At 33.7% G+C, this 12,497-nt stretch overlaps 2 protein-coding genes across 2 annotated transcripts; both read left to right on the top strand.

Annotated features, from left to right (window-relative positions):
- Positions 1 to 4,859: 4,859 nt before the first annotated feature.
- On the top strand, positions 4,860 to 5,662 carry LOC140983533 (MFP1 attachment factor 1-like). Its single transcript, XM_073450617.1, has one exon. The coding sequence runs from the start codon at positions 4,924 to 4,926 to the stop codon at positions 5,476 to 5,478; it is 555 nt and encodes a 184-aa protein (XP_073306718.1). The 5' UTR covers positions 4,860 to 4,923; the 3' UTR covers positions 5,479 to 5,662.
- A 5,556-nt stretch (positions 5,663 to 11,218) lies between these two features.
- LOC140982553 (probable carbohydrate esterase At4g34215) lies at positions 11,219 to 12,075 on the top strand. Its single transcript, XM_073449111.1, has 2 exons — positions 11,219 to 11,681; positions 11,762 to 12,075. Exons 1-2 carry the CDS (start codon positions 11,370 to 11,372, stop codon positions 12,011 to 12,013), a joined length of 564 nt encoding a protein of 187 aa, XP_073305212.1. The 5' UTR covers positions 11,219 to 11,369; the 3' UTR covers positions 12,014 to 12,075.
- Positions 12,076 to 12,497: the final 422 nt, after the last annotated feature.

Below are 12,497 nucleotides of genomic sequence, written 5' to 3'. Positions count from 1 at the left end.
TCAATATTTTTTGTTTCGAATTCAGATATTCATACGAAGATGTTGTCGAGAGTAATAATTTCCATGTACATAGACAAAACTCACAAAGTGTCTGTACGTCACTTTTGGTTAGTTATGGCGGATGAAAGAAATTATCAATGATAAGAGAAACAAAATAATTCTTACAATACATTCACACTTAATAAAAATAGATAGATATTCGGCTTAATTTATTGCAAAAAGAAGTGAGAAATGGCTAATGCGGTGACAGTTACTATTCTTTTATAATTTTCCCAACAAAATGAGTACAGCAACATTTGCTTTTTTCATGGCAGAGAATTAAGTACCCATAGAAAAAAAGTAAAAACTCAACGAGAATAGAATAAAAGCACTGCCACCAAGAAAAACCCTAAATTTGGAGTTGGAGTGACCGTATTTTAAGGGAATGAAAGTGAGATGAAATAATTTAAATTCTTCAAAAGTATAAAGGTCTCGTGAAGCACAAACAACATATATATAGTAAAGTTTATAAGGTATGTTGTTAGTTCCGCGTGCAACACTATTTAATATATCATAAAACAAGTATATCATAATACACAAAAACTCATATGAGACTAGGATATAGGTCGATTTTGTTACATGGTTCTTAGATCCTACCCGATTCATGAAAAAAATTAATTGTATATCCAAAATATTATTTTTTAAATATTTATGTCATGAAGAAAATTTATGTAATATACAATGATTTGAGTTAAAAATGTTATTTTTATGTGAATTTATGTCAAAAATAATAGTTTTTATTATAGGTATAGTTCGGGTTAATTCATTTCACATATATAAATATGTAAGAGTTTACTATTGTTTCATACGAGACATACTCGTGTCATGATAAATAAATCCACCACAGCTATTCACCCCATTTCGCAACATCCAACGTTCTTTATGGATTTAAAAACAAATTTAATGACGTACACACATAGAAATTGTTTTTTTTAAAAAAAAAACTGAAATATTTTAGTAAAAGTTTCCACTCCAAAAAACAAAATTTTAATAGAGTAGGAGGCCGTTCCTATGGTCTAGAGCTTGACATGCTTCGCATTCCTCCCTCGTTCTTTATTCTTTTATTTGATTACCATGCCTTTTTAAACAAGCAAGCAACCTCATTTCTTCTTCAGTCAAAATAATAAAGAAAGCTTTGGCTTCTATTAACCTTTTTGGCGGTTCCCACTCCCACAACCACAATTTCTTCCATAATAAACTCCATACGAAAAAGAGCATTTTGGATCTCCTTTAATTTATTTATAGTGAAACACCATGCAAATTCACCAGCACGGCTTGTTTCAGAAATCTATGGTCTTCCTGCTTTTGATGGCCTTGTTAGCTTCAGCCGCTGAGAATAACGAAAAAATGCCGCGCCCTGGATACAAGAAAAATTCAACAGCAGCAGAAGCGCAACATCTGCAAATGCAGCGTCTGGAAGCTGCTTTAGATGCCTTCTTATCCAGCAAGAGGAGAGTGCCGAATGAATCAGACCCTCTTCACAATCGCTGAAGCTTCGAAGATCGCGGCAGGACGAGGCAAGTACTAGTCGTAGTCTAAATCCCTGTGAATTTTGGATTCAAAACTCATATTTTGTTGCCTGTAAGTTGTAAAATACGTGATATAACATGTGGACAGTGGATTGATTAAGTTCAATTTTGCAAAAAAAAAAAAAAAAAAACCTGTATATTCACATTGGTTGTGAAATATTGTATTAATATAGTATATGTATTTTATTACGGTTGTGACTTTTGGATTGTCGGGTCTATGTTTGTGTTTGGCTCCACGTTCTTGTCTTTTTGTCTTACCTTGTGTTAACTTTCCGCCTTACATGCATGGCAAATTCTTACCTTTTTCATCATGCCTTGCTAATTCGAATTTTTTCGCGAGGGGCTACAAAAACTATCGGAGCAAATAGGCTCCTTGATTTCCATGTATTTTCTTTAATATTTTTGGGGATGAATTTGATCTTGATACTTCCAATTGAGTTTAAGGTACTGTTTTACATTTAAATGCTTATTTAAAAAAATATCTAAAAGCATAACAATCTACCAAAAATCATACTTTTCGTAAAATAACATTTCTTTTAAAAACAATTTGTATCCAGCATCGACTGTGAGTTTGATAAAGAGTCGAAAACTCCTATTGCAATTTGTTGATTTTCCAGTTTACATTATTAGTCAAATTAATAAAATGGTGGTTCGATCAAAAGACTTACGTTGCCACATCCAACTATCAAATGAATTAATAAATAAAAATGACACAATCACACAAGAACTTAATTAAACTAAAAGACTCTCATTTCAATTGACGTTTCTATGACCAATACATTCAGCAGACTTTACTTGGCAAGAATCACTTGTCTAACTCTGATTCGATCGAACTCCCTTCGATAACATACAGATTATTCTCTCACTACAAGAAAAATTAAAATCAACAACACGCCTACGACAACGGTTTTTACTAAATCTCATATATATATATATATATATTTTATGCTTGTATATGCACGAAATCTCATAAGAAAAAATTTAACAATGAAAGCTCTCGACCTCTCTTGGCTCACATGACCACCATCGCCAATCTCCATAATGAATGTACTTTCTTTTAAATTGAAGATTGCGTCAAATCTAAAATAGACATTATGTTTTCAAATCTTGGTCATATCTTCTCATGTCAATCAAGATAATATTTTTCTATATCTCTATAATATCTTCGACAATCACAAAATATATACAATAAAATATTTTCCTCCGTTATCTCCAAAATATTCAAATCAATTTTTAAATTTTTCTTGTCAAAATTATCTCAAAAATTAAGCCAATCAAAAAATAACTTCTAACACAACTAATGTATTTAAAAATATATATTCAATCAATTATATTCTTGGTTTTCCTTCACCTCATAATTAAATTTGATTAATTACTGTTTCGCCCTTAAATTTATTATAAATTGGTTATGCTCAGTGCGTGTAAATAGTTAAGGCAGTAAGCTTGTCAACTATCACATGGAAGTATACAGTTAGCAGCAATTTGATAATGATCAGCTCAATACAGAGTTCCTGCAAGTGTCCAAATTAAAAAATAAATAAATAAACAAGGGTTGTTACATAGATCAAGCAAATATCTTTTACATTGGTTGACGTCTTTATTGATAAATGTATCACAGCGGTTATTTTAAATTATTGGAAGTTGTATATTCAAATTTGGACAATGATCACCTTGCTTTGAACTAGTTTTTAGGATTGAGTTAAATCCAAGTATCAAGCTTCACATGGTATTACAGTCAAGTTTCGATCATGACCAGATTCACTGTTATGTGTTCGACAGTCCTGTGGACCACCCGATAATTTTTTGTAAAATTCACTGTTCAATTGTTCATTTCTGAACGTGAAGAATGTATGTTACAAGCAGAAGTAGCTAGACTGAGCATTCTGCTGAAATTTATCAATGGCCTTAATACTTGTACTGGAAATATCAGAAGTTCAATTTCTTACATTTCATTTCATAAGTAAAAACACATGTACCCCTTGATTGGCGACCACGAATGAAATGACATCTATATTACTATTGTTATGGAAGAAAGGGCACCATATAAATAACTACCTTAATTCAATTTTTTTTTTCCCCAGCAATTTTCTAAAATACTTATTTCAACTAATTAATAATAAAAAATATTAATTTTTAATATTACAAATTTTAAAAACATGTGTATACATATGTATAAAATTTTTTGATGAAACGAAGTTATGCCAACGCAATATATTTTATATAAAAATAAAATTACAGAACACGTACACATCGCTAGTAATAAATGAAGAACTCAGGTTGTTACCACCAACGCCACTCACTCCTTGATCGTGCCAAGTGAGCTTAGGCGTGCGTATGATCATTGCTGCAACTTTTGTGTGCACGCACGGGCGGAGCCACATGCACCAATACCTGGGCTTTAGCCCGGGTGACTCAATTTTTTTTTTGAAAAATTTGTATGTAAATTTTGTATAATTTTAGAATAATATGATATTAGTACGGGTAGATTAATTTAAAATATTAAAAAATTTTAGAGTTTAAAATTTTAGTCCTGACAGAGCCATATTTTTAGCTACGCCACTGTGTGCACGTCTATACGAGGTTCCACTAGCTAGGCACCATGTTGTTGGTGATCAACTTGTGGACTATTCTTCAAAGGGGCTCGAAAAAGTTTGAGCCTTAGAGTTTCGATGGCGAGGAAGACGAAGACGAAGAACGTATGCTTATCTAGAACCTCAGAACGTCGAGGAGGTAGAATTTGCACCAGTCGTCAAACTAGAGGATTGAATCAAAACTTACACAATACCCAAATTTTCTCTAATTAATGTGGAAGTCATTCGGTCATTCTTTCCTTGAGTAGTCATTTAGTTATTGGGCAAGCGTTCATTTTTTTCGTATAGGCGGATTTTGCATGATGACAGGGAAGACTGATTTATAAAATCATAATATTATACTATGTTTATTCGCACGTAAATTATTAATTTATGGACTGGTTAAAGTAAATCGGACATTAGAAAGTTTTCCAATATAATAATACTATTTGGTATGAAGTGTAAGATGTTTCTAAAAATAAGTATTATTCCATCGCCTTAATATTTTCTCCATATTTTTTATTAATTATGTGATTATTTGAAATCTTTTTCGATATTATAATATTTTCACACACATCATATCGTATATAATTAAAAATCAATAAAATAATAGTAATTATTCACTTTCAATTTGTTTTGTACGAAATTGAGGCCCAAGCCCACATATTTCAATATTCACCAATAATCAGCCCATCTTTCCCCGTTTCCGACATGTTTCTGTCAGCATCCTGTTTTCGTTTTATTCTATTCAATTCTGTTCACGTACGCCATAAAATCTTACAAAAATGTCGGACAAAATCGAATCCCCAAATACAAGTCTCCGAACCCAAGATCATCCACCGACCCAAGATCCAGAGCTGCCCCAAACTCCTCCGCCCTCCACCGCCACAATGACCGAAACTACCACTACAACCCCTGCCATGAAGTACAATAATGCTTCCTTCAGCATGTGGCCACCAACTGAGCGCACTCGCGACGCCGTGAGGAACCGCCTGATCGAGACCCTATCCACCCCCTCCATCCTTTCCAAGCGCTACGGCGCCATTTCGCGCGAGGAGGCGGTTGACGCAGCAAAGCGCATCGAGGAGGAGGCTTTCGAGACTGTGGGGGCAGAGGCGACCGCCGACAACGACGGCATCGAAATTCTTCAGGTTTATTCTAAGGAGACCAGTAGGAGAATGCTGGAGACTGTGAAATCCATCTCTGGTGAATCGGAGGTTCCGGCCACTCAGACGGCGAATGAGGCGCCGGTTAAGGTGGAGGAGGAGGAGGAGGAGGATGCTGGCTCCACGGCTCCGCCTCAGAGCGAAAAAACCGAGTCCGTTGCTGATGATGAATGAACACCTTCCTACTGAAAAAAAAAAAAGAGAGAGAATTAATGTTGTAAGTGAATGAAATCTGCACTGGATTCTGGATTATTTTTCTATGCAGAGACTACTTACTCTGTACTACTGCTACGTGGGCCCTTGATTGCTTTTATATGAGTATTGCTACGGCTTGTGGCATTTGCTTCAGCATTTGTTTATTCAATCTTTCAACTTTTGTTTCGGTTTTGCCTTGCCATGCTACTAATTTGGTTTGGGTTTGTGAGTTTCTTTGTGTTACTGCGATAATACGTCGGCAAAGAATGCAAGATTGAGCAGTTGTCCACTAATGCTGCTGCGGAGCACTAGTCATAGGCATGATAGTTTTACCACACAATATGCAACTGTTGTATTTTTGTTGTGTTATGGAATCAATGCCTGACATGAAGCCACTTATTAGTGGTTTTGCTGTAGTGGGCTTAGGTTGTCTTTTGAATTGGTTTGCATCAGGGCACCAGCACGGACTGCCTTACCCAATTTACCAGTTTTGTATAGCATGTCCAGCTTGCCACCACTTCATCTTGTGGACCTGCAACGTCCCCAATCCTCAAGAAACGGATACCAACCTAATCTAGATTGTATAGCTTGCCTGGTTTTACCCGGTGGATGAGCCTTATCGACTTCGAGCTTAACCCTGCTAACAGTATCTGCACTAATTGACATTGGCCCTTTATTATCTCAAATTATTATGGGGAATTTTATGGGTTCAAGACCCTTTACATAGACAGAGGACTCCTCCTGCAAAAAATCATGCTAGTTTTTTTTCGTCCCTCGAGTTGAATTTTGGCACAGTTCATGAGTGGAGCTTGACCCCGATTGTAATTTGTGCTGCATTGAAGCTTGATTGACCTTTCATTTAGGTATTTAATTTGTAATTGTTTGGAGAAAAATGAAGATGCTCTGCCTTGCGAACCTGAACAGACTGATGTTCAACTTCTCTTACTTAGGAAGAAGTCCGATGATTCTTCATTTCTCGGGAATACATTTTACAGGAATGAAAAACACCAGTCGTTAGTCATGTTTCTACCAATTTTATCACGTTATCCTAAAAATTCATGGTATTTAAGCAAATGGAAGGATCAAGAATCATTCACAGCTCAAGTTTGTCTCAATTATCAGAGAGACCGGCCCTGCATAGCCACCCACTCGAACAAATCGATAAGCTGGCTGCCTTTAAACCTATGTAAAAGCACAAAAATTTATATGCTATGTGTCAAATATTAATTTTGTGAAACATATCTCCTACATGATCCGATCCATGAAAAATATATTATTTTTTATAAAAAAAATTATTACTTTTGATTCCAAATATGAATTATATCGACTCATCTTATATATATATATAAATATCTGAACTCCACCCAAAGAGCCCATAATTCACATATTTTATGAGCAAATGGGCACTGCCAGAATACTTGGAAATTTTAATTTATGTATATTCTTGAAAATCTGGCCGATGAATCTACTGCCGTTTTTTCCTTTTGTATTTCCAGGAGCCAAGGTTTCAAAACCCGGCCCCTAAGTTTTATATCAGAACTTATTTTTTTAAAAATATTTTGATAAATAAAACTATTTTTGATATCGTTTAAATAAAAAGGACTTGTTAATATTGATAAAAATAATAAAAATAAATACATTAAGTGAAATAATTTAATATAATAGTAGTAATAAGTGTCAAAATTTATAAAATTAGCAAAAATTAAAATAACAATAATAAATATAATATAATACTATCAAAATTAGGGATAAACCAATTTAATTTCGAAATTCGGTCTGGTTAATAAAATCATTTAAGATGGTTATTCGGTGTGATTTCAGTTATTTTCATAAATATCAGTCGAACTTTATAAACCGAATTCTAAATAAATTTCAATATTTTTATATTCAATTATTATTTAAATAAAATTCTAATTTGGCTAGCTTGTTCGACTTTAAACGACTTTTATTCATTTATCAAATTTTATCAAACCATGTTACCAATAAGCCATCATTTTCATAAGAAAAATAATAATAAATAAATAAACCATCATTTCCGACCAAACTTTTTAACATTAATTGTCAATAGTTCTCAAGTTTCACTATTTTTGTTGGGATGCAACCAAAGTCCCATATCGGAAGATCTAAAGAAAGATCATGAGTTAATAAAGATGGAATGATATCTCCATTGGTATGAGGCCTTTTGGGTGGTTCCAAATACAAAACCATGAGGGTTAAAACCCAAAGTGGACAATATCATACCAGTGTGGAGATATTCGGATTCCATTGGTCTTAACAAGTGGTATCAGAACCATGGTCTAGATCGAGCTGTGTGGGTAGAATCCTCGATACTTAAACGAAAGAGGTGAAGGCTCCCGGTAAAAATCTTTGATTAAACTCTCGAGGTGGGTTATGCTCCCAGTATTCATGTAAAGCGTGCGCTCCAACGCAGTGAAATCGAGTAACCTCGATTGGAGGACGAATAAGGCTTGAGGGGAGGCTCGGACCATGAGAATAATAGTGGAACTTCGTTTGAGGGGAGGATTGTTGGGATGCAACCAAAGTCCCACATCGGAAGATCTAGAGAAAGATAATGGGTTAATAAAGATGGAATGATATCTCCATTGGTATGAGACCTTTTGGGTGGTTCCAAAAGCAAAACCATGAGGGTTAAAACCCAAAGTGGAAAATATCATACCAGTGTGGAGATATCCGGATTCCATTGGTCTTAACAATTTTGAACATAACTTAAATATTAGTGAGTACAATTTGAAAAGCTGGGAATACTTTTTTTTACCGCAAATTGGTTTTAATGTTGTCATTAAAGTATTGATATAATCACTGGTGATTTATTTTTTTTCCTGAAAAAAGAATGATCCTATGGACTATTCTATTATAATGTCATTTGAACGTAAAAAGAAAAATAGCCGAAGCTTCTCACTTTATCGCACAGACACACCATACAATTAATTTAATTTGTGGCAAGAGTTCAATTTAGAATTTTGGTTAACTTTCAAAATTGTATTCTATATGGCAACAATTTTATTTCTGAACCATAATTAAGTAAATGATTTTGAAATGGATTTTCATTAATATTTGATCACTAGAGACCTAATTGGTCCGATCGATATACCAAGGCAATCAAGTGAAAATATTTAATTAATTAGCTTGCTTATTTAACCAAGAGTTTTTCGTATTCAAAATATCAATTTTTTTGGGGAAAAAATAAAAAATAAAACTTTGGAAAAACGGGTTTTGTAGTCTTAACACATGCCAATTCTAGATTAACTAATACCCTTTTGTCCCTTTAATTGTTGTCGAGTTTTATAATTTTCCACGAGAAATTTATGCATGGCGGCACCTAATTTCAACACATCCCTTTTCGAGTTTGACAATTAATCAGTCAAATTCCTTGGATCGCATTCTTTTTATAATATTCATGCATGCGGTACAACTTGTATATAAATAAACTCAATTACTGCTATCCAATATTCTTATCCTACAATCTCATCTCCTTGTTATTTCACCACCTAAATAAAAATCTCCAAGAATTTCACTTCGTACGGTAAATGACCATATCAGGTCTAAAATCTCTCACATTACTCATTTTCTTCTATTTATCATTTCCATATATATTATTTGTTAATCAGGTCGAAGCACGTAATCAGAGAAACTTGATGCATCAAAGATCCATTGATACCGAAATCACGAAGATTTTATGTGAATTATATGTAGAAGCGATAAAAACACGAGGACCAAGCCACGGCGGAGATGGACATCATAACTTCAGATGGGATCAAGAATCCTGGCCCCAACGAATGAGCAATGAACTAGTTAGGTAGTGCACACACTATTTTTATTTAGATAATTTTTGGATATCGATTTATGTATCCTTGATTCATTTTATCATATTGTATTGTTTGATTCATTATTCTATGGTCGAGGTTGTATCATGTAAAAATAAACAATGTACAATTTATTTAATTATTTTGTTTTTATCATTTCTCTTAAAAGTTTGAAATCATCTCTTCTCTCTAAGTGATTATATACCTACCAACAAAAAGATAACAATGCCTACGGTGCAAGCCGGGTACGGGCTGAACGAGGTTATCACAATCTTAATCATGCACACCAAACACATAATAAGTGAAGGATTAAAAATCAATTCTCACTTATCATGTACACGAAACAATGTCTAAGATGATTCTCAATGTTAGTTGTATCGATTTTTATTTAAATTTGAAAGAAATCATTCAAAACTCTTAATTTTTTACAAGTTGATGCAAAATTAACATAGTTTATCCTCGGTTCCATGTGAAATTATGTTGGATTATGAACTCAAAAGATGTATCATATCAGAAAGTTTGTCTATAGGTGATATAATTTGGATTTATAATTTACTTTTTATTTGTTTTGATATACACATTTGTAACAAATTATTATTATTTTCTGCTGGTTTGGGATATGGGTGGGGGGGACTACCAACTGGTACAGCAATTCCCTTCATGTTTCTTTCATCAAGGAATATTTTAATGTTTACTTAAAATAATCGGAGAATAATAATATGGTTCAGTGGTCGTTAGAAAATTTAACTTTGTCAGGTACAAACACTTCGTACATCGTGGGTTCACAACCTTAATAAATTTAAATTAATTGATATAGTCGAATAAAAAAATGAGATAATTTATTTTTTTTAATATATTTTAGTACGCTTGGAGGGAAAGCAAAGCTAATTCCGGGAAATCTTCAAATTTAATTTAGGCCGATGTTACTTTTTTCTTCTGTCTTTGAGCTTGATCTAGCTAACAAGTTTTTGGAATTTATAAACTAGCTAGTAGTTAAATTAATTGGGGAAAATTGTTTTTTCCATCCTCTATACTTGATGGTTTGCAATTTTTGTCCGATATATTATCTAAATTTAGTTTAAGTCATATATCTGTCTACTTTTTTTTTGGCAATTTCAGCTTTTTGTTATGTAATTTTAGTCTTTTTACATGAAAGAACTTACGCTACACTAGACACATTATTGTCACATCAGCGTCACATCAACGTCATATAGAAAAATGACTAAAATTTTAAAATTTACAAATATAACATATTGAAATTTGGTATCATTGTAGATTAAAATTACAAAAAGACCAACATGTATGACCAAATTTATAATTTTCCCAATTAATTAGTGAACCATGATATATATGAACAACATTAAGGATGCTAATTATTCAGGTTACAAGTGAGACTTTACACACACACAACTGCACAAGCCACGATTCCCTATCTCGACACAAAAACAAAATATTGATCACATTTTTCATCACCTCTCTCCTAGATTTGGTAAGAAATGCAATTGTAAAGCTTATACTTTAAATTCTATGTATTTCATCCACTAGCAGTTGATAAGACAATATGATTTAGGAAACTTATAAATGCGTTTCATTGTAATTAAAAAAACGTGGAGTTCGTTGCTATAAGTGAGACAGAATGTTCATATCCATTAGCGTAATAATTCTTGTGACAAAATGATGAAATGTTCATTCAACAGGATATTGCTTCTAGCAATGCTGCTAATTCTTGTTGGGGGATACCTCCAATTCACCAATTTTTTTGGAGGAAAACTCTACCTTCAAATAGCCATGAATATTCAATTTGTTAGGGAAAAATTGTACTCGAAAAGTATAGATTACCATGAAAAGAACATATTCATATTAGCGGGGCAAAGCAATATGGTGGGACGAGGCGGTGTTTCGGAAAGAGGTTGGGATAGATATATCCCAGTAGAATGTCAACCAAATCGAAAAATTCTCCGCTTAAACGCGAAAAACGAATTGGAAGTTGCCAAGGATCCCCTTCACCAAGGACTTGATAATAAAACATGTGGGGTTGGTCCAGGGATGGCGTTTGCTAATAGGATTCTGAAGGTGGACTCGAATTTCGGCTCCATTATTTTGGTCCCTTGTGCTCTAGGAGGGACGAAGATTACGGATTGGTCGAGTTTCAACAGCACATTGAGACAACGTTTGGTGCAGAGGACTAATGAAGCTGTTAGGTTTGGTGGGAAACTTCGGGCTATTTTGTGGTACCAAGGGGAGTCGGAAACGAGACATATTCACGACGCCACGTATACGTTTCCTCGCGAATCCAAGAGATTTCTTTCATACTTGTACAAGGAATTGAACGATCCAGATGATGTTCCTTTCATTCAGGTACATGCTCATTCAAATCAAATAACTTGAAGTCTTTACTTTTCCTTCCTTTTTTGGTGATTATAGAAATTGGTTTGAAGGTTGCATTAGCATCGGGGCCAGGTGAGAAGGAAATTCTTGAGAAGGTTAGAGCAGCACAATTCGCAATGGAGGAGGTGATCACTGTTGATGCCATGGGGCTTCCCCTAGGCCTAGCCGGACTTCACCTCACTACCCCGGCTCAAGTTCGACTCGGAAATATGATGGCCGATGCATTCCTTGAGAGCCGAAACACTCGATTCCGATCAAAAAGTTTTACGATAGAAGATGAAAATAATCAAATGAAAAGATAGTTGAAATGCGAAATTCGTTTCCTCGTGTTATTACAACTTATTTCAACAAATTGGTCTGAATGGAAGAGATGCTTGTACAGAAATCTTTTTGAATTTATGAGCATTTTACGTACCTTCATCGTCAACTATGTGAAGAACTTGGCCGCAAATTATATTCATTTTATCCTCAAATGCTCGCTGAATATCACTTTCTCAACGTGACATTCAATTTCATTACTGTTCCTTTTTGGTCTCTTAAAAAAAGATATTATGATTTAGTACTATTCAATTCATTTATAATAACAACAACAACAATAATAATAATCCAATACTATATATTAAAATTAATCATCCTATATCAAATATTTTGTGAAGCTATTTTCAAAATTTTGAAAAAATCGCTTAAATTCCTTACATTTATATTGCAATTTATTATTACTAGCTCTTTTCAAAATCACAAAAAAAAAAAAAAAAAAANAAAAAAAAAAAAAAAAAAAAAAAAAAA

Source organism: Primulina huaijiensis, chromosome 8 (assembly GCF_012295235.1).
Source record: "Primulina huaijiensis isolate GDHJ02 chromosome 8, ASM1229523v2, whole genome shotgun sequence".
NCBI classification, from domain to species: domain Eukaryota; kingdom Viridiplantae; phylum Streptophyta; class Magnoliopsida; order Lamiales; family Gesneriaceae; genus Primulina; species Primulina huaijiensis.
This window is presented reverse-complemented; position numbering and strand designations above follow the sequence as displayed.

What these genes read in the sequence shown, in the direction of transcription:
- LOC140983533 (XM_073450617.1), top strand. Translation starts at nt 4,924, where the DNA reads ATGTCGGACAAAATCGAATCCCCAAATACAAGTCTCCGAACCCAAGAT.
- LOC140982553 (XM_073449111.1), top strand. Translation starts at nt 11,370, where the DNA reads ATGGCGTTTGCTAATAGGATTCTGAAGGTGGACTCGAATTTCGGCTCC. An exon ending in ATGATGTTCCTTTCATTCAG is followed by an intron (nt 11,682 to 11,761) that starts GTACATGCTCAT and finishes ATTGGTTTGAAG; the next exon opens with GTTGCATTAGCATCGGGGCC.